At 38.8% G+C, this 22,802-nt stretch overlaps 1 protein-coding gene and 1 long non-coding RNA gene across 2 annotated transcripts; one reads left to right on the top strand and one right to left on the bottom strand.

The window, feature by feature from the left end:
• Nucleotides 1-1,507: 1,507 nt before the first annotated feature.
• Nucleotides 1,508-19,632, bottom strand: AGA (aspartylglucosaminidase). The gene is made up of 9 exons (XM_069787509.1): nucleotides 19,450-19,632; nucleotides 17,259-17,412; nucleotides 16,503-16,615; nucleotides 11,586-11,698; nucleotides 10,511-10,625; nucleotides 8,554-8,629; nucleotides 7,666-7,773; nucleotides 5,390-5,523; nucleotides 1,508-4,551 (listed from the first exon to the last, which is right to left on the bottom strand). Exons 1-9 carry the CDS (start codon nucleotides 19,592-19,594, stop codon nucleotides 4,451-4,453), a joined length of 1,059 nt encoding a protein of 352 aa, XP_069643610.1. The 5' UTR covers nucleotides 19,595-19,632; the 3' UTR covers nucleotides 1,508-4,450.
• LOC138686116 (uncharacterized) lies at nucleotides 18,946-21,721 on the top strand. Its single transcript, XR_011325458.1, has 3 exons — nucleotides 18,946-19,046; nucleotides 20,473-20,586; nucleotides 21,315-21,721. It is a non-coding gene; the product is annotated as an uncharacterized lncRNA (long non-coding RNA).
• Nucleotides 21,722-22,802: the final 1,081 nt, after the last annotated feature.

Raw genomic sequence — 22,802 nt, forward strand, 5'->3', positions numbered from 1 at the left:
ACACATTTTGATCTTCTAAGAATGAAAACAAAAAAATAAAGTGTCAGAGTATCACAGTGCATTTCTCCTGTTCAGTTACCCTGGCATTCTACGAAGATTAAATACAGTCTGCAAATGCAGTTGGAAGATCAGACATAAAGTAGACACTCTTTCACAAAAAGCCTTTCTCCTGCTGGGAGGGTTAGGATCTGTAACGATCTCTGTATGCTTGTCTTGGAAAAGTAACAAGTTCAGGTTCTTCCCATCTGTACATAAGAATATTCAAATAAACCAAGGCCACTGGATTTCTTGCTAAACTGAATTTCTTGTTCCCTAGGATCTTTAAATGACAAATGGTAAGAATGCAGAAATATAGAATGCAACCCAATTTCAAAACTACATTCAAGTGGCAGAGCTCACCGCTTTTTATATTTTACGCAACACCAGCAATCAAAATAATAATTCAGCAACAAACAGAATTAGAGCCAAAACGTATTTCAGAGTCAGCCTGGAAAGAATGCAAAGGTGAAATTAAGAAACTTCCCATTCATCTAACATATGAAAGTTTTTTCCACACAGAGCTCTGAAATCACCATTTCTAACCAATAAAACCCCCTGACTTTTACAACACAATTGTCAATGATTTTTCCCTATCCTACTAGGAAAAAAAAAAATTAAAAAAAAATCAGTAACAGGAACTCCCTGAACAACTGGCACACTTTGAAGTTGCTATTGCTTTTATTTCACAGACCACCACCTGTCACTGTAAACATATCAGCTAATCACACCAAGAGAGTATTGCACCAGCAGGTGTATTTACCTACGTTGATTCCAACTGTCAAGGGGGGAAAAAGAAGAGAATGAAAACACAGCAAATAGCGTTAAGTGCACAGACATCTAAAAATGTTTGCTGCCTGACTCAGCAGCTTAACCAATAATAACATAGCTAGTCATAAAATCCTGAGATTCTGCCACATCTGCTCCACGGACATTTCAGTAATGTTCTTTTGCTGTAAATTTAATTTAACTGATGTGGAGGAATGAACAGATCCCCCAGTGAGAACATTTGTAGTTCAGTGCTTAACGTACACATACACTACTTGCGTATTAGAACTTGCATATAGTAAATTTAACTCTATCACTGATGTTACCTCACACACACAGACTACAGATAATAGAACTGAAATCCTGCACATATTCTCTGTTTCAAAACAAGAAGGAACAGAGTTGTAAATGATTTACAACAGTCATGCAATAACTGAACCCAAACAACAAATGCTAAAAGAAGAATTTCTAAGTTAAAAAGCAATCAGCAACACTGTTGTTTTTACCCTGTGGAAAGATAATAGATTCACTCCAGTTTATATAGTATTACTTGTAGATTCCATCCGGAAGACCGACCTTGAATTCTCTGAAAATCTGAATGATTCCTGATTGAGGTAGTTACAGATGAAAAGACATATTTCAGCAGTAACCTACAAACAGTGAAATGACAGGGAAGTTTTCTTCAATAAGTGCATACAAAACATTGTCAGGGTTCACACAGATTACTTTAATAAAGAACAATTCAGTGGCATACAAAAATATGACATAGTTGGCTTTCTTAGAGCACTGAGCTAAGATTCTTCTTCTGTCTACATTGGGTAAAGCGATAATTTTCTAAGAAGTTTTAGAAATAGAAAAAAGCAGGCTAGCTAGAAGCTAATGAACTTAAAACACATTTGGACCCATAACTTTACAGACAGGAAGCATTAAACTGTACCACTGACTTGCAAATACTCATATTCTGTGTAGGTTTTTTCTGTGTTTTGTAGTAAAAGTTTGAGAGTAAAAACTTAAAAATACAAAATTCCTTGAAATCAGAAACAGTAAGATTTTTTTTTTTTACAACCACAGCAGAAACTGTCATAGAGTTTTTGCTTACTTTTGGCAAGGGTTTGTACCTGTAAAAAGCTTTCTTAAAAAAAGCTCATGTGTCTGCTAAGCATAAAACAGCACTACTACTAACAACCTTTAAAGAAATACTTTTAATACAAAATATTGAACAAATTATTTTTTTAATTCAGAATTCTGTCCATAACATCAGAACAGCACATGTATAAATATTATAATTTAATATACTGTCAAATTAACAATATATTAAAATAGTTTACACAAACTAACCCTTTCAGTTACGGTAACTAATTCAGCATGACAAAGCAACCTACATTATTAAACCACATGTATTAGTACATATGTCTCATGGAGATGAGTTCACGTATAGATGAGCTAACTATGCAGTAACTTAGTGACTTCAGGTATACTGTTACAGAACACTCATGATCTTTCAGCATTAGCACTCACAGCCTCTAGAGGCGTACGCTAGCTAGTACAGAGTGGCATAAGCACACTATGGATGTTCCCAACCTCCCTCAAAAATGAATCCTGGTAGATTCAGCTGCAGCAGTTTGAGATATTACCACTCAGCTGGCAGTACTGAATCTTCTATGTTCACAATCCACAACACTATCTCCAAAGTAACAATCATTGGGATTTACTAATCTATTTGCACTTGACTGCCTGAATTATGTGAAGATACAGCAGCCATGGCAGAAGGGTTGTAGGCAGGACAGGTAGAAAACTTATCTTAATCCAGTGCAGATATATTCAGCAAGAGCTTCTTTGACTACAGCTTGTTGTGGCCTATAGTGAACTCTGTGCTATGAGATGCTCTAAAGATCCGGTGACAGAAGTGAATCACCAGATAAATTACATTGTTGATGAAGTTCAACAGCAGGCCGTTAAAGACGACTATTCTAGTTCAAATGTTTTTTCCTAACCTTCAAAGATACCAACTCAGAACATAAGGCAACAATCATTCTAAAGCACAACACACAAGCATCTAAACAACCTTACTTATAAATGATACACTAAGGTGTGCTTTTATTACCCAACAATTTTATTCAAGTAGACAATGAATAATTAAAGTATTTATGACAGGACATGCTCATTTTACTTGCTCCCCCTTTTAACTTTTCCTAGCTCAAGTTTAGCAAAGATTCAATCAAATGATCAGCAAGCCACCAAGTTAAGAAAATGATCAAACAGATCTTCCAATACCTGTGGAACAATCCTCAAGATGCTGAAATTCTATTACAAATGAATCCTGGTATCTCTAGACACAGAAAGATAAAGTGACAAACCCAGCTTTGTCAGCTGTAGGTAATTGTCATGCTTTAGGTGCGCAACTGGTCCTTTGCAGGGGTAGATGTGCTACAGGAAAGGGCAAGCGTACAGCATATTAGTGACAAGGAAATCACTGTGATTAAGATTCATAACTTAACTTCCACTACAAAAAAAGGTCCAGGAAGATTTCCACCTGTCTTCACATCCAGTTAGAGTCAATGCCATACTCCTTGAAGGCTTGTACTAGCAGGGATGTTTCGATGTCCTTTCTATTCAAATGTATTCTCAGCTGTTGTGAAACAAGTTAGAAAGGTCCACAAGGAGAGGCTCCTTATGTCTTAAAGCTTTCAAATCTTCTCCACTACTCTTCAACTCCGTTTCCTTGCTTGTCAGCATGTGCATGCAATTTTCAAGAGAAAAGAAAACCTGAGCTAAATCTTAGAAAGGCAAAATAAGTCTCACATGTAGAGGCAGAGCCCCTCCTGTTCCCTGCCCTTTATTCTAGATTTCTCCCAAATATGTTTTTAAATGGCAAAGCGAAAGTCCAGTTCAATGATTACTACTCATCACTTTTGGCTACTTAGTTCTTATGAAAACAGACAGACTATAAGAGCCATTAGACACTTGGTCTCTTTGCATGCATATGACCACCTGTCCACTTTATGAGCTCTCTTTAAAAGTTTTTTTCCAGTGACCAAAGCTCTACTTTCCCCAAAAAGCAGGTGAAACTTAGCTTTAGTTGGAAGTAAATATACAACAGATAACTTTTTGTGATATTTAGAGCCACAGTTTGATTGTCAGGTTTGCAAAAGTTTAAAAATTGAGTTGGGATGTAAGGTAATGCCTACTAAATTCATGACTTGAGAGACCTCAGTAGTGAAGCACATCAATTTCAGCCACTCCACTTAGATGTAGATTTTTAAGCAGCAATGAATTGCCTATGCTAACTGTGAAAGTGTCAGCACTAATTAGAATTTTGCAACTGTGTTCACTTCCCTTAAACTACATAGATTCAGGTTTTTAAACCTCACTCTAGATTATAGTACCAGTCTACAATCATTTAGAAATAAGTTACCAAGATAATTACATTAGGAAACTACACATTAAGTTTAACTGCACTACACAAAGCCATAATAAAGTAGAAGATATTAAAAACAGTGAAGTAGTAGCTGCACCATCAACACACCTTTGTACTTGTTTACATGATTATGCAACACTGAAAATAAATGACCATTTTAAAAAGTAACACCTGGGGAACCTTACTGCTTTCCTGCTCTAAGTTTAGATGTTAATAGGACAAAAGAAATTAAATGCAATCTACTACTTGCTCAGTTGGCTGACTTAGCAAAGGGCTAGAAACCATGAAGCGAAACTGTGTGAATCCTGGAATTTTATTACATGCAGCACCTAGAAAAGAAAAAAAAAAAGTGTAATTTGCTGCATTTAGGATTAGTGTCTTTGTCATTGTACCTTACCATCTAAAGACCCAGTTACTAATTCTACTACAATGGTGTAATTATTCTTTTACAATCTGTTTAACCCAAGACATCTTGAAAATATTTAATTTTTAAGTAAAAATACAGTGCTACTGACTGCTGTAGTGCAATTAATGCCTTTATAATACAATTCAAAACAGTAATCTAAGTTAGGAAAACCTCTCTCCTTCTTTCAATCCTGATTAACTTAATGAGTTCCTCCAACACTAATCTCTTAAACACAGAACTATGGGAAATAAGAGATCAAAGAACAGCAATAAGCAGTCTAACTAAATAAGCCATGTTGATTAGCAAATTGTATTTCTTACTGATCTAAGAGTTCACTAATGAGATGCCTGGCACAATGACTGATCTTGGATTGCTTTGAAACTATGCTTAACATTCACATTCTCCCTGCCTTATGCCATATCTAGGGAAGGCATAAGCATCTTTTTTAAAACCTTCAAATTAATCATACACAGTCCAGGAAAACACATGAAGGTTGTACATATTTTTGATTTTTTTACTAAGACTTGCATAAATTTTGTGAAAGTCTAAGACACCAAAATGCACAGGAAAAATTAAAGTATCTCAAACCCACACTAGGACACAATTGCCCTGCTAACCAGCATTTGATATTATGAATGGCCAGTATTGCTGCAGTGTTCTAAGAATAATTAAAAACTTCTGCTTTAAAACCCACCTTTGGTTTTGTACTTCTGTGACCTAGTTAGAGTCAACAAGCTTTGTCTGTTAAGCAAAATACATACCATAACTTCCAGTTGTATTGGCACATATAACAGCACCAAAGAACTTTGGAACATACTTCTGGATTCTGGAAATAACTTTCTGACAGGCTACTGTTGGGTCTGTTCCCATCCTCATATACTCCACAGCTTGATAACTAAAAAAAAAAAAAAAACCCAAACAAAAACAACGCCACAACCAGTTAGCCATACTCAGGTTATATATTCTAAAATACCATTCAGACACCTTGGTTTCTTTGAATAATGGAAACACACGATAAATAATCTTTAGCCAAACTTGATATTGGCAATTATTACTAAAGTTCTACATGAAAAGTAATTAGAAACAGGACTAAAAGGGACTGCAAGATGTCATCTATCATTCTAAGGCAGGACCAAGCCTGGGATAACTCTGATCATTTGCAGTAGAAGAGGCTAAGCAACAGGTCAGTTAAAGAATTACAAAGAAGCAGTTAAAGTTAGTGGCTTTTATTTTGCATTACATGATTAAGTTTGAAAAGTAGTAATAACTTTTAATGTCAAAAAGGCCAATGTCAAGATAATTTTTTGAAGAAAATTGACCTCCAATATTACATTACTGATAAATTATTGATTCTGGTAAGCATTAAAGATCTTTCAGAAAAAACTTGAGTTTCTGAAAACCTCAAAATTGACACATTATTTCATGAATATGAAGGTACAATGTTTTGATCAAGACTTTGAGCCACTTTCAAATTTTTTGCAAGCCAATTTAAAAAAAAAATCTTAACTCTAAATGAAAGAGTAATCAAAATGAACTTCCTTTGTATCTACACTATCATTAGACAAATTACTATATTGGCATTGCTTGAGATGAATCAGTTGCATTTCCAAAACATCCTCAGAGGCAAAAAAATTACTTTTGTTGTCATTTTCTTTCAGAACCTGAAGATTAAAAGATAACATTTAATATAACTTACAAACACCCCTAGATTTTGTTTTGATGAAAGATGCATATACCAAGACCAAGCCACTCTTGTTACACTATGACTCATCCACAGATAGCATTAACTATACATGTTATCAAAGTACCACAGAACTTTCCTTGCATTTTGAGACTCCCTGTTATCTTTCATTTATTCTAACAATCAAATAGGTTCAAGTTATCTAAAGATAACTATCTGAATATAAAGCTATATTTCACAGGAGTTTCTTCACTAATAAAAATTCAGTAAGATGTTACTATCTCAAAGGTGGCAGACAGAAAATACTAGCAATTTTGCCCTTTATTTGACACTTCCTTCACTTCTGGCAGGTCAATTCTATTCCTTGTTTTCATGTGGGAGTATCTAAATTACATGGAATTAGGAAAGATCTGTATCTACAAGGAACCTGTGATTAACCACCTAGCCTGAGTTGTTCTCTAAAACCCGCTAGTGCCAACACAAAATGTTTTAAGCATTACAGCCAAATCCTTCAGGCTGCTAAACTGTAATGTAAGCTTTTATCGATTAACCTCATAGTGGAGCTCAACTCACTACTACTGTTGGTATCTGATACCTCAGGATAATTCATGAAGTTGTCAATTGCCTTTGTATTTCAAGACTGGCTTGTGACAGCTTGAAACTCATTGAGGACATTTGTAAATACGCAACAGCTAGTAGGTATTCATAACTGCTAGAGTTTCAAAAAAGCACTTGAGTAACATAAAGGCCACTGCTGTATTTTCCTTCAAGCATCAGTGCCCATTATGTTCAGCACAGACTTCCATAACTCATTCCCGCTGAGACTGACCCACAAGAATGACTGTCAAGACTCAGTGATGAGAACAGCCATATTTTACACAGGTTATGCAACCACAACAACAGCACTAAAACACCTCTTCCAGTTTCAAATTAGATGCAATTTCATAGGATTGTTACAGTGACACCTCCCCACCCTCCTGAGTAATCTGAGCCTCAACCCTTATCCTTTCTACAATTTATAACACTAATTTCCCACACAACAAAACACTTTGAAGGAGAAAGCTAATCAGTTCTGTTAAAAAGCATGCAGGCTGGGAATATACTCATTACCTGCTGCCTGTTTGCTCACAGCTTGGCAGTATTAAGGGATCTGTCATCAAGATATTTAAGAAGTCACTTCTTTTAAGACAGATCATAAGGATGACTCGATTCTGTTACTATTCTTTCCCCTTCCATTCATTCCTTTACTCCCACTTCAGCAACCAGTAAGTCAGACTGTCTTTTTAATCAATTACTTCATTTGCTGAGTTCACATTTTGCTAGAGAAAGCTAATGAAGCCTGCCCTAAGGACAAACCTGGGTAAGAACCGCATCATGATGTCACCATCCCCAGTGGCTGCAGCTCCTCCGGCTGTACTATCCGCATAGGATCCTGCTCCAGCTATCGGAGAATCTCCTACACGGCTGTAGTGAACAATGGAAACAAACAAAAACTGGAAACTATAGAAAACTGTAATTTACGAATTCCAGTAGGATTGCATTAAGATAATAGGTCTTGGCCTGATACTGGCATGCTCTTATGACTTGGGCACACTTTTAACTTTGTCAACCTTACTGCCTCCAGCTGGGTTAGTGTTAAACCCACAGGAGAACAGAACAGGTAAAGAGGTCACTCCACTGCAGTCAGAAGTCTTGTCTTAAAACTACCAATAAAAGTGATCTGTGATAACCTGACTGACCCGAGGCTTAATCCACCTCCAATGCACAAGTGGTTTTTATTACACTGACTATAGTTAGGGCAGTAAGGTTTAGCCAGTAGGCAACAGTAAGCAGCTGGGGACATTAGTACATTCAATAACTTGTTGCTAAATCCAGAAGTTGTCTGACTTGGTTGACAGACAAGATTCCTAACTGGGTAGAAAAAAACCCTCAAAGACAAAATACAGGCCTGGGGCTCTGATTCTATGTACATTGCTTTGGAGACTGTGCACCTCTCCGGAATGCTCATTTGTCTCTGGTGCCTTGCCTTACAAGCTGCCTCACAATTGTGCCAGTTGTTTGTGTCTCTGTATGGTGAATTAAGCCAGCTGAAAAAAACCATTCCCTCAACAAACACAAATCATCTTGCAACTGAATCAGTTTGTCAGTATTAGGATTTATGGCAGTCCCCAGAAATAAGCAAGGCCATTTTGTGATAGGAAATGAGATGGGAAAAAAAGTTTTTTGTAAACCAGACATACCAACCCTGGAATTTTGTGGACTGCACCATTAGTAGATGTCCCAGAAGCAACAGTTCCGCTCCCACCAATTACAACCATACCTAAAATATTCAATAGGGATGAAACATTCAGAAACACTGCTAAAAATTTTGTTAAATTGGCACTATGGTTATCAAACAGAACCACAACGCCCAGACTGTTAAAGTTACTGATATCCTGAAACACAGAAAAGTTGTACTCTCGTAGAAAACAAGTTCTTTGTAAAACACATTTTGAAACTTTTTGGGTGTATTACAAGAGCTCAGAATGGAATCTAAAACAGTGACTGCCACACTGTTCAGAGCTGTATGTTACTGCTGCCAAAGCAGCCACTGTCTCCTGATATACACCTACGTTAACTAGTAGACAACAAGTACCTGGTGTCATCACATCCTGCATCAGTACCACCAGAACAACAAATTTTGGAAATTATAAATGGTGCTTAAGGGAGATTAAAAAAAAAAGTCAGAAGGATGAGCTTATATTTGGCAGAAGGTGAAATACTGCCTACCAAAGTAACAAGAATTACATGACAGGCAATCAAATGTGTGGATGAGCCTACCCCTTGCTACTTTTGTGCTGATAAGGAAGCCACTGCCTCATTAGGGAAGCTCAGATTGGCACTTGGAACAGGATTTGGGATGAGCTGCTTCTCCATAAAGCAAGACTTCATCTTGTCAAGATGGCAGAAATTGTTGCTAGCATCAAACTCCAGTACAAAGTGAGAGCCAAGAAGCAGAATTCAAATTCTCTGATCTCACTAAGCAGTACCTCCTTCCATAGAAAAGTCTCCTGACCAGTAGAAGCTAAAAGCATAGAGGTACTGACTCTATGGACACCATTACCCTCTGCAAAAAGATTGGAAGGGCATCAGTTCCTACCAACTTCCTAAATGCATTCTAAATAAAGACCCTTCTCAAAATGTGTTAGTCAGGGAGATATTTCATATATAAAACAAACAATGGGGTGGGACAACTTGAAGTACAAATATAAGCACCATCATTTACTGTACAACCCAGTAAAGAAAGCTACCTACCAACTTCAGAATTTGGTAGGTTGCCTGACTTCTGTAGAACATTAATTGGTTATTAGTAGGGTGGACTGAAAGCAAAGAAGATTCATACTGAAACAACATGTTAATTCTTGGTATTGCAAATACTGTCAGGCAGAAAGTTCTGAATTGCTAAACTGAGAAAAATCCAGACTAAACCAAAAAGTGCAAGTTTCAAGACTACAAAGTATAAAGCTTTGAAAGACATGAATCTAACTGCTCCAGTCCTTTCTCTGATCTGCTCATTAATCAGCTTATAGGCTTAGCAATTAACAGTCCTCAATCAGTAAACTCTTAGAAATCTCTGGGGACTACTACTGTTAACCTGTTTTAAACATAGTAGTTTCTTTAGAAATGTATTGATTTAGTCAAAAGCCAGAATAGAAGAAAAATGAAAGTAAGCTTTATTTTTTGAGTTTAAGGACTGTCTGACAAACATTGCTTTTGGTTGGCAACAGGACTAACTGTTTACTCATTTCTTCCACCACTGCAAAGGGTTTTAGGTTGGTCTGACAGCTACGGGGAAGACTTGACCTAAGTTAACCATAATCAAGATAAAAAATAATATTTTTTTAACCTTGATCAGTTTTCTAAGCATCCATAGCTGCCCAGGCAATTATGCCAAGATACCTGAGGGAAAAGCAGCAGGGCAATTAACAAATAGCTAAGGGCAAAAAATGAAGCAAGTAGCTGTGCAGCCAGACCACTGGAAAAAAAACCCAAAAACCAAATCCTACTTTTATGTGCTCCTAACATGTAATACAATCTTGAAACCACTATAAATAGAAAATAATGCCTATATGAAATACTTTTCTTTAAAATCAGTATGATTTAATCTGTAGGAGAATAAGGAAAAAAACCCCAAATCATCAGAGTTACCAAAGGTTGTTACCAATAGTATCATGATTATGAACACTTCTTTGTGAGATGGTCTGTTCTTCTTTACAAGTTACTTTTTCAGGCCGTTTGTATGGTCCACAGGATTTTGAAGAGTCTGGTACCACATTCTGTAATTATTTTGTTATTTGCATGAATAACGTATTATGCTTCATTACAGATCAACTTAAAAAATACTACAATCAATACCTATAACCTACTACACACATATCAGACACCCAATACTTAAATTATACAGCTGTACGGAAATCCCACAAGTTGTTTTGCTTAAAGAATGAAGACTGACTTCTGGTATTATAAGGTAAAAAGTTTTTTCTACTAGAAAGTTATATTGTTCAAATTAAAGATTCTCTTTCGCTCAACTGACTGGTCAAAAAAAGCTCATCCTTCAGCAAAATGAAGAAAATTTGCAATCTAAAAAAATCAACCAGATGAACTGAGCTTGTTTTACTGTCACATCAAGATATTACATCAAGTCAGTATCATAGTCAAGATATTTTCCCAACTGAAAAACAGAATATGTACTGAATTAAAATGGTTCAGCAACGCAATATTTCATATCCAAGAAACAATAAAGACAGTGTACAAACAGGTAGAAATCTGCAACACCAATCCCAAAACAAAAAAAACCTCACCACAATAGGCAAGTTTAACACAGACAGCTGCACTAATGTGATGTGTTCACAGGTCTGCATAAAGCCACTCTAACTATTTAAGGACCTTAATTGCTACTGTATGATTTTCTTTCAGAAATTTATATATGCATCAAAAATACATGCACTACTTCAGTTTCAGAAGTCCTGCTCAAATCTAGAGGTAAAAAATTTCCCCAACCAAAACACTACTGCAGCAATATCAAAACCAGCAGGATCTAAGAAATAAAAGCTAGGTATATACTCTTCCCAAATCTACCAAATGCTTGGTAATTCCAAGTTTGTTCTGTTTAATAAGCAAAACTTTTTTTTCTTCTTCACACGTAAAGCACAACTTCAACATAAGCTGAAAGGAAGAGGCACTGCTGCATTACTGACTTTCTAATCCCCCACTTCACCACCACCACCGCACTGTACCTTCCAGTAGTTTGGCTGACAGCTTTGATTAAGCCACTTCGAATACACCGAAAGAGATTTTTGGGTAGTTAAATCTTCATACGGAAACCCCATTCTTACAGCAAACAGGGAGGCTTTAAAAGCAACAAAAAACCAAAACTATTAATTTATTCACACTTTCATACATTTTATGATAATGCATTCATGTAATGTTATCTAGAAATCAAGAAATTCTACATTATCTATGGAGATGAGAAGTATTTCTTCAGAGAGCAGTATCAGCCATTATAGTGATATACAACTGCAGTAACAGACTCTACTTTCACTGGCAATATCAGATTTCCTCAATTCACTGTAACTATGTTAATACATATAAGTTTCACCATTGAAAAAGAAACAAATTCTAATCTGTTAACTGGACACAAATAACAGAGCAAGAGTGGTCTGGGCTCTGTGTGTCACAGAAATGTTTGCATAAGTGATATAAATAATAGTATATTTTCCTTATAAAGCTAGTCTTTTATGAAAAGTAAGTAACATAGTGGCACAACATTTGCCACTAAACCACCGGTATTTGCAGAAATCAATCCACCAGCTTACATCGTATTACACTTCTTCCTTGCAGCTTTAAAAGTGACTGCTTCCTTGTTTTCAAAATTAATGCAGTAAGTGTCAAGGGAGCAAAAGAAATACCAAAACAAGCAATGGAAGAATGCTGCACTCCTAAAAATGGCTTTTATAGTTAGGAAAAAGGAAAAGAAAAAAGATCAACTGTTCTCTCATCTTTTAGTTGTAGATACCTTTGATATTACCTAGTAACAGATACTGTTGCTAGATTCAGATGCTTGAACAATTTATATTACCAATCCTTGATAATAATGTCACTACCAGACGCAGCTGAACAAGAGTTAAGAAAAGCCTTCAATTATTTCTGGACTTTTCTGTGTTTTCCTTAAAAACTGACACAATTAATGTCTCTGCACTCAGAGGAAAAGAAAACTGACAGCTTCAATTAAACAAATATTTATTTTCCCATTTCTAGAACAAACAGGCAGGGGTTTTTGTAGTCGGTTTGGGGTTTTTTTTTGTTTGTTTTTGCTAAGGTAAAATTGTGCTTGTGCCTGTTTGTCAATCATTCTTTCATGACTTCTGAAGCCTTGTTTTTATTCCAGGAAGCAGAGTTGGTCATTTTTACTCTCTGAACTTTTTACTTGGATTATTGGTCTAAGCATTGCTAGGACAAAAAGGGAAAAGGTCAAGCACACTGTGATTATGAAACTTTCCAATCTGTTTGAGACAAACCTGAAAATTTCTTGGCAGATGATAACCAAAATTAATTCTTTTTTTTCCCCATTTGTAATCATTCTGCACTGAATGTCCCTCACCAGACTCAGTTCTACATTGATATACATGGCCTTTATTGCTAGTCTTCCAAGACTTGTCCTAAAGAAATTAGGGAATGAAGGGAGAAAGCAGTTCTTTTAACAAGAACAGTGTAAGAAGTGATCAGTGTTGTTATCTCTATCTGTTCAACAAAAGCTATACCAAGGGCAAGAAGTAGGAAGCAGGGAACTGTAGGCTAGTCAGCCTCACCTCGATCACTGAGAAGATGATGGAACAACTAACCCTGGAAACCATTTCCAAGCACATGAAGGACAAGAAGGTGATTGGGAATAGCAAGCATGGCTTCACAAAAGGGAACTCATGCTTGATCAGCCTGCTAACCATCTATGATGAAACAACTGGCTTGGTAGATGAGACAAGAGCAGTGGCTATTGTCTACCTTGACTTCCATAAGGCTTTTGACACTGTTCCCCATAAGATCCACACAGAGAAGTTGATGAACTCACTGTCTGCTCATCCAGCCAATACATGGACTAAAAACTGGCTGAAGGCCTGAGCTCAGAGGGCAGTGATCAGTGGTATGAAGTCTAGTTGGAGCCAGTAACCAGCAGTGTACCACTAGGGTCAATACTGGGTCCAGTAATGTTCAATATCTTAGTTAATGACCTGGATGATGGGGCAGAGTATATGTACCCTCAGCAAATTTTGCAGATGATACAAAACTGGGAGGAGTGGCTGAAGCACCAGGTTATGCTGGCATCTAGAGTGATCTTGACAGGCTGGAGAAATGGGCTGACAGGAACCTCATGCAGTTCAACAAAAAGAAGTGCAAAGTCCTGCACCTGGGGAGGAACAACCCCATGTACCAGTACATGCTGGGGCCACCCAGGGGGAAAGCAGCTTGGCAGAAGACCTAGTTCCAGTGGTCAGCAAGCTGAATGTCAGCCAGCAATGTGCCCTTGCAGCAAAGGCAGATAACAGGTTAAGCTCCAGATTAGGAGTGCTGCCAGCAGGTCAAGGGAGGTGATCCTTCCCTTCTATTCAGCACTGGAGAGGTCACACCTGGAGTGAGGCATCCAGTTCTGGGCTCCCCAGTACAAGAGAGACATGGACATACTGCAGACAGTCCAGCAAAGGGCCACAAAGGTCATTAAGGGACTGGAGCATCTCTCCTATGAGGAAAGGCTGAGAGCTGGGACTGTTCAGCCTGGAAAAGAAAAGGCTCAGGGGGGATCTCATCAGTGTATAAAGATATCTGAAGGGAGGGTGTAAAGAAGACCAAGCCAGACCTTTTTCAGTGGTGCCCAGTGACAGGACAAGAGGCAACGGGCACAAACTGAAACACAGGAGGTTCCCTCTGAACAGCAGGAAACACTTCTTCACTCTGAGGGTGAACAAATTGCCCTGAGGTTGTGGAGTCCCCCTCCTTGGAGATACTAAAAAACTGTCTGGACGTGGTCCTGGACAGCAGCTCTAGGGGGCTCTGCTTGAGCAGGGGGATAAGATCAGGAGACCTCAAGTCCTTCCCAACCTCAACCATTCCGTGATTCTGTAATACCACCTCCTCCTTAAGTTCTCTGTGTACCAGAAGATTTAAAATACCCGAACTTCAATTTTTTGAGTCAAAGTAAGCAGAACTGTGAGGACTATTCAGGTGTCATGGCACTAACAGAATACATCAGTGTTTTTAACACTGAAGAGGAAAATGTCATCTTACCTTCATTAAAACTTTACTGCCAGGAACAATGTACAGGTCACACATTTAAAAATGATCAACTGAAAATTAATGTGTGCCACAGCTTGCCTCCTCTGGTGTCAAGTTTCATAGAACTGAAATTTTAGGAGGCACACAGACTTTCCTGTATTATATCACTAAATATACTCAAATAAAAGTGCAATTTAGTTATTGGGGGAAAAAAAATAAGGAATCTCAGCAATTTTGTCTTGAATAAAAAAAGCCTGCAGAGTTTATATACACTTATATGAAAAGGTTTTACTATTTTAGCTAGCTTTTCTAGTGAAAATGTAAATATTTTTCTTTAGAAAAGAAATTGTCATTTCTCTCATATGCTGATTTGAAGGTTCAAATGTGTTCTTCCGAAGCTATAGCCCTATTTAATCTTTATCAATCTTCACCTGGTAAAGACAACTACAGCTTCCTTTATCCATGTTCATATTTCCACAGAAAATACATTCCTTCACAAGAAATACTATTCTTTCTCAATTTCTCCACTGCTTTGATTCATTCACTAACATTTATTACCATCTCCAATTTTTACTCAGATATATCTTCAGCTCTTCCGTCTTTCTTTTGCCACTACTGCTAGACAGTGTATTCTGAGGAAGTTCTCACTGACATCAAGGACTTAACATAACAGCCTTGTCCACATGACTCCGTTATGCAAAGGGCGAAATCCTTAGGCTGAAAAATACATTTTAAATCAGCACTTTAATTCTTCCGCTTCTTCATCTTCCTTATCTTTTTTGCTCATTCTACCAATCAAAAGTTAAAAATATTTTGATAACTACCAATGACCGGGAAAGGAGTATTATGAGCATTTCTTCCTCCTCTATTTAACACCTGACCAATTTCTTTTTCAGCATCACTTGTGAAATCTCTCTTACCAAAGCCACTTGTGATCTAATCATGGCCAACTGCTTGAATTAAATAGAATCTGCAAACGTCTCTCCCTTTTTTCAGACCTTGTCAAACACTGTCCTCACCTTCCTGTATTGCCTATTTTACTCCATCAAAAAATTGCCATTGCATTTATTTCTCTATCATTCTGTACACATTAATTCCTTCAAGATTCCTTTTATCTCTTCTTATCAGTTTCAAAGCACTTGACTCACCCTTAATGCTCAGATGTCAATTTCCACACTTATCTCCACATTTCTTTCTGAGCAGGCACATACATTTTAAACATCCTTAACTGTGAGCCAAGTAACCTTCCACTCAGTATTAAAATACCTCCCTGGAATGTATATCTCTTTTGAAACCAGTATTATTCTAACAGTAGCAGCTCATATTTTAAAAGCTCAACTATTCCTTGAGTTTGCCATCACTCTTTTGTTGTGCCTAGGAGTACAGCCCCTAATGTAATTTTCTACATTCAAGTTCTCACTAATATTTTTATGAAATATTAGTAATTGTGCTCAATATATATATATATACTAAAATAGTTAAATGTAACTGTGGTGTCTATTAATTCTGTCACTCCTTAGAAAAAGTTATTCCATGGTTTCAAATCAAGTATTTACATCTAACAGCTTCTACAGTGTCTTGTATCAAATCATCTTTGATACCTTTGATATCAGTGATAATAGCAAAGCCTTGGGATTACAAGTTAATATTTGTAGTTAAATTAGTGGAAAGACCATAAAATTGTATTTTTCTTGTCATGTGCAAATAATGGAATTATACCAATCCATACACATGTTATAAGAAAGTAAACACTCTGAACTATTTGACTAGATTCATTTGATCATCAGGGAATTCCTCCACCTATATTACCAAGATTAACATATGGCAATTTTAACCGGAAGCGTTTTAAGAAGAGGGTGTGACTGGGAAACAGTTAAAGGAATAATTACCTGAGTCTCCCACTAATAACGTATGCTTAGTGTATTCAATGACCTTTCGTGCTACACCAATTGCATTTTTTACACGCCTGAGATCCGCAACTGCCCCAACTTCCATAGTGTTGCTGGAAACAAGAAATATTTATATCTTATTAAAAATACAAGAATAACTGTACCTTTTTTTATTAGAGAAAATCTGTTCTTGCCTAAATTAGAAAGCTTCCTCCTTTAACATATTGCTTTAATTGTTCTATGCCATAGACAGATGGCATCACACTAGTAGGAAAAAACTTCATACCTATATTGTTTCCTTTCACAGGCATGGGGATGTTGCTCAAGTAACAATAACACCATCCACAGTAATATTTTCAGTAGAGTAACTATTTTGTTACATAAACTCATAATGTGAACCAAACACTTGCAATTACTTTTTAACCAGAACGGCTTTAAATGGTAAATAAAGTATAGAAGACAATTGCTCCAGAAGTTAAATATTTATGGAACAAATCTAAAGGGAAAGCTCACAATGCTATAAACCATCTGCTCTGCAACTGCTATATCTAGAGCTGGATTACTGCACTACATGTAAAGATTCAATAACAAACATGCTTAGCTACTCTTCCACCAATCAGATAAGAATTTTTCCTAGTTCCGCAAGTTAACATACAACTTGTCCCATAGTCAGCCCTAAACCAAGATCTCTGTAAAAACCCTTACATTAAAGTGTGCTAAAAATTACAGGGATCATTCTTTGTGCATTTTTCTTACCCATCCATAATCATTGCGTCCAGTGTTGTTTCTCCACTTTCATCTGGGCTTCCTCCATATCCCACACTCCCATCGCACTGGTCAATCTCACATTGACCACAGCCTCTCTCAACTGCGTCCAGCTCAGAACCTCCCAACTGTAATACTCTCCAAGCTATAATGAACAAAAATAATTAAATGTCACCAGTGAAAACAGTCTCCACTACTGCTTTAAAGAACGTTTTAAGGGTGGACATGATGAAGATGCAGTATATAAGTGGATAAAAAAATACACTGTAACTTGTAAGTGAAATAAAGTCAAAATATAAATATATTCAAAAGACTGTAAAGCATTACTTTTCTAAATACTGTTTTTCTTGCATATCTGATTAGTGTTTCTTACTGAGAAATGAAGCTTTTTTCCTGACTGGGAAGGCATTATTTACTAACAATCATTACAACTTCTATATATTAAATAACCTCTGCACAGAACCAACCATTACCACTGTTTATTTAAAGCCTTTTGGGGGGAGGGAGAGGCAAAACTTTTATCTCAGCCTCCCCCCCCAAAAAAAACCCAAGACATTTATAACAAGCAGCCCACAAAAGCTTCCTATGAGAACACTAAGTATCCAGCTGCAGCATAAAAAAAATCTAAGACATAGTGATCTAAAAGCGCTGAACCTACATCAATAACTACATAAAAACAAAAAGAAAGTGGAAACAATATAAAAGAAATTACAGTCTCCACCTTCTCCTGCTCAACCCTTAGTCTTCTATTCTTCAGGATCTAGCTCATGGTGCAGTTTTGTAAGACATTACAGACATGCCAAACAACACGACTTGAATAAACTGAGCCTGAAGGCTTGGCACATATAATATCTCACAAGGTTGGACCTCAGGCAAGATTTTCCAAGATGCCTGAGCTTGCTGCCATTGACAGCTGCAATTCTGCTTCCTCCTCCTTGCGCTGGCTCTGGTGCTCCATCATCTGCCAGATCCAGCACAGGGGAGGCAGCAGAAGCATGCAGCCTGGCTCTTTTTGGCAGAGCTATTACACCGTCTCAACCATCTCAAGAAGCCTCATGCTCACAAATGCTGCATGCAACTGCATGAAACTGCCTGCACCAAGGAAAAAGTAAGACTTGACACCTAGCATCCAACTCCACGTGTGCTTGCCTTTTATTATAAACTTCAGCATGAGGAGTGCTGCTCCAATTCCCATTACCTTTATTGCTGTGAATAGCCTTAACACAAGCTTTCAAAAGCTGCAAAGCAAGGGCCTCACAGTTTTCATGACTGTATTTCAGTTCTGACCTATACAAGGCTTTATAGGTAACCCATTTCAGTAGCAAGGGTTCCCTAGTAAGGGGTTATTTACAACCCTACTATGCTAAAATAGCCTATGAGCCTTTTAAAATCAGTATCCACAACTAATTTATGTTGCCATGGGAAAACCTGCCTTGACACATCACTGAACAACACTGGGCTCCAAAAATATAATATTCAGAACTATCTAAATCTTTGGGGGCAAGAATGAATCTCTGAAGGGCACCATTAAAAACAAGCCACCATTGCGAACAGCCACAAGAGTGTAAACCACACTACTCGCAAAAGAATGTTTTTACTCTAGCTTTTCCACAGCTCATAAACACCTCCCACCCCCACCCCTTGTTTTTTAAACGCATTTCTCCCAACCTTGAAAGTCAAACCATTCGCTTGCAGGCTGTCGGGCAACAGCAGGGCTCAGCGACAGAGAGCCATCAACGCAAACGCAAGCTCAGGGCCTTGGCCCCTTCCCATACGAAGGTAACCTGGTACCCCGACGCCCGGCCCGGGGCCAAGCTCCCCCGAGACCCGGCGCAGGCCCTTTCCGAGCTCGCAGAGAGGCACTTCACGCAGTCGCCCCGCCGGTACCGGGGCTCGCTCTGAGCCGTGAGGGGAGCAGAGCCGGCAGCAGGGAGCCCGGCCGGGCGGCAGTCAGAGCCGTTTAACGGAAGCACGGTCACAGCCCGCTCCTTCTTGCCACACCTACGCGCCGTCACGCCTAAGAGACTTATTTCGTTGTTAAGCCAAAACCCCGAGCCCCTCGCCGGCCCCTCAGCAGGAGGAGGGAGCACCGAGCGATCGGCACGACACGGCACGGCACTGCCCTGCCCTGCCCAGCGCCACCCGGCCCGGCCCGGCCCGGCCCGGCCCCCCGCCGGGGCACCTGTCTCCGCGGCCTTCCTAAACGCCCAGGTGTTGATGACTACGGGCAGGGCGGCAGCTGAGGCGGCGCCCACCAGCTGAAACACAACGAGCAAGAGAGGCGCGACCATCCTCCACCGCCGGCCCCCACCGCCTCCCGCCGCCATCGCCACCCGGCCCGGCCCGGCCCGGCCCGGCCCCCACCGCGCCGGCACTAACCAGGCGGCTGCGGCGGCGCACGCGCACACAGCCCCGCCGCGGCGGAGCGATACGGCCTCTGGCGGTTGCAGACCGCAGCGGAGGGTGCTGCCCGCCGCGGGGGAGTGGTGCGGAGGTCGCCCGCTCAGTGCTGCGGAGGTCGCCCGCTCAGTGCTGCGGAGGTCGCCCGCTCAGTGCTGTGGAGGTCGCCCGCTCAGTGCTGTCCCGCCTCCGGAGGTCGGGGCCGGCCGTCGGCCGGCCTGCTGAGGAACGTGTCTGAGGCAAGGAAAAGCCTAAATGCCTCCCAGCGAAGGCCAAGGCCCAGGGCAGATTAAAATACAGTTTATATTTATTGTGCGTCTGGATGTGGCGTTAAAGCCAGCCTCCTTGCGCGGCGGTCCCCCTCCGTTGATGAAATGACCGGTGCTGGAGTGGAAGGCGGCTGTGTGGTGGGCGCCAGCTGAGACCCAGAGCCGGGGCGGCCCTGCGGCTGGCGGCAGGGCTGCAGGGTGGGGGCACGCCACATACAGCGTGTTCAAAAGCAATCCCCACGGGTGCTCGTGAGAGTCACATCCTGCGTCTTTACGTGCCGCCTTGTTAATGTGTATGTTTTTGTCAAAGGTGTCTTAACGGCACAGAGATGTTTCTGCGAAGGGTGCGTTTTGGGATCTACTACAGCGGATAGCTTACGGAAGAATTTGTAAAAAGCTTTGCTTTATAGAAACCATAAGATGTATAACAAGTAATTTCTTAATTCTGCCCTTGGGGTTGAAGCTTTTCATTATAAACCGTTAGCAATGGTTTAAAGTCATTTGACACATTGCCATAGTAGTCCGACTGTTTTTAGGTCTGTGGGCTCGCCTGCTGTTGGCATAGTGCACCGATCCGTGTTCAGGCCTGATTACGTTCAAGCAGTCGCTGATCATCAACCAGCTATTGTTTCTGAACAGCATGAAAAAAGGTGGGCTCTGCTTCTACCAGAGGAAGTGGATATAAAATATACTGGTGGTGGTTTGTTTTTTGGTTTGTGTTTGCTTTTGTTTTTGTTTTTTACTTTTTCAGCTCATTCTCATTATTGCTTTTCAGTATATGATGTGCCAAACTTAATTACGCTTTACCAGCAATGTCGCTGGTCTTGTATTTGTAGTAAGAGGAGATACTTGGACCTCATGTGTGACAAGCTCAAGCTTGTAGGCATGCATAAATTGTAAGTATACCCAAGCTAGTTTAAAAAGCCTGAAGCAGTATTATTTTTATTATAACAAAATGATCCACAGACTTTGGAATTAAATGGTTGTCACAAAAGAAATGTATTATCCTTTATTACAGAAGTCACAAAATAGTAAAATACAGTATTGGGTTTGACTTTAGTAATAGCATGGCCTTGGTTTCAGCCAGTTCCCAAAAGCAAAACTACAGGTAGTCTGGAGAAACATTTACTCAGGTGAATACTGTTAGCTGATTTATTTCTGATACTACTGTTCTTATTTCTCTCACGTATTTCTGTGTAAAGCTGCTAGGGAAGGGAAAAGGGCCAAAATACAGATCTGAATTAATGTTAGCTGAAGGAAAACAGAGGAAAATATTTTCAGGAAAGTAATTTAGTAATAAGGGAAAAGGAAAATATAATCAAACATGTTCCTAAAATTGATACATTAATGATATTTTTCAAATACTGTTTTCTTTTAGCCAGATAAAATGGACCATTATGAAAGAAAAACACTTTGATATGGGTGTCATTCAAATAAAAGTATTGACTGTGATGGCTGCATCTGCAGGCTGAGCCTGCACAGCTGTGGAGAGAATATTTTGTATGACTTGAAACAGAATACCATTATGCTTTGAGGCCCATGTAGAAATTCAGTTGGTTTGATTTCTGTGGTATGCTCTCTAACTAGCATTCAAATGTGAATGACTTACTGCTAGAAATAAATGCAATGATGAATCCATGCTTTACTGTATACAATGTTATTTAATATCATATTTTTTTATGCTGTGAAAAAACTCACAAAGTAGACACTGCTCTCAGATACAGTGTGTAAAATCAACAAAGTCGATATAACTCTGGTTTTACATGCTGAAAGCTGAGCAGTATCTGTCCATCGAAAGAGAATCTTTTTCCATGTGTTAAGTGTTCTCATGTACTGTAAGGTCTTTTGGGTATGGGTTGCCATTTCATTTTAAGTTTGTACAGCGTATAGTGCCAGTGTGTCCTAGCTTAGCACTCCTTGATCCTTGACAATACGTTAATAAGCATTAATATATAAAATGAGAAAAAATACCGTTGCTAACTAGAATAACCAATCAGCCATCAGTAATAACTAATGGACAACTCTGCAGCATCCATCTGGGCTCTTGATTTGCCTTCTGTCTCTGATATAAAGTATTTTAAAATTGGTCTTTGAATTTAAAACTTGTTTGTATTTTCATAAAAATGAGGTGTTGTTTTATATCAGTTCTTCCTACATCAGCAGTGAAAATGCACCTGTTTGTCCCTCAATACTTACTGTTATCTTAGAGACTGTAGCTAAGGTAAATGGTGACACCAGTAGACTTTTGTCTCTGCGGCTAAAAAGCACATCAATGTTTCCACAAACAGAATTTTTTTTTTAAAATGCATAATATTGAAAGAATATTCTAGAGAGACTTGCATGGACAAGGAATTACTGAGAGGATCTACAACAGACAACACTGTGACTGAATGGCACTGAGTAATTAATGAAAAACACAGGAGGAAATTCACCTCTTTCACTGAGAGTGTCTGCTCCTACAGCGGCCAAATTCTGACCTCAATTATATCTGTGTGACCTTATCTAGCACCATCTGTTCAAAAATGCATGCCTAGCTCCTTTTTGCTGTCTCAAATTTTCTGTAAGTGTGTTTTGAAATCTAATTAAATATTGTAGTTATATCTGTAATTTGTTTACATTTTTATCTTGATTTTACTTACACTTTCTAATATTAACATACACAAACAGATGAAAAGCAAATCTGAGAGTAATTTTCTTAATAAAAATAATGAACTGTTTGATTAGCATTTGCTATGGGAACTTACTTAAGTGTGAAATATTTTTGACACCTAGGATTCTGAATCCATCATGCTTCTAATTAAAATATATTTTTAAATGACCCTGTATTGTGGCTTTTCTGTTTCAAGTAGATTTGTGGAAGCACTGT

This window comes from Haliaeetus albicilla, chromosome 1 (assembly GCF_947461875.1).
Source record: "Haliaeetus albicilla chromosome 1, bHalAlb1.1, whole genome shotgun sequence".
Classification (NCBI taxonomy): Eukaryota; Metazoa; Chordata; class Aves; order Accipitriformes; family Accipitridae; genus Haliaeetus; species Haliaeetus albicilla.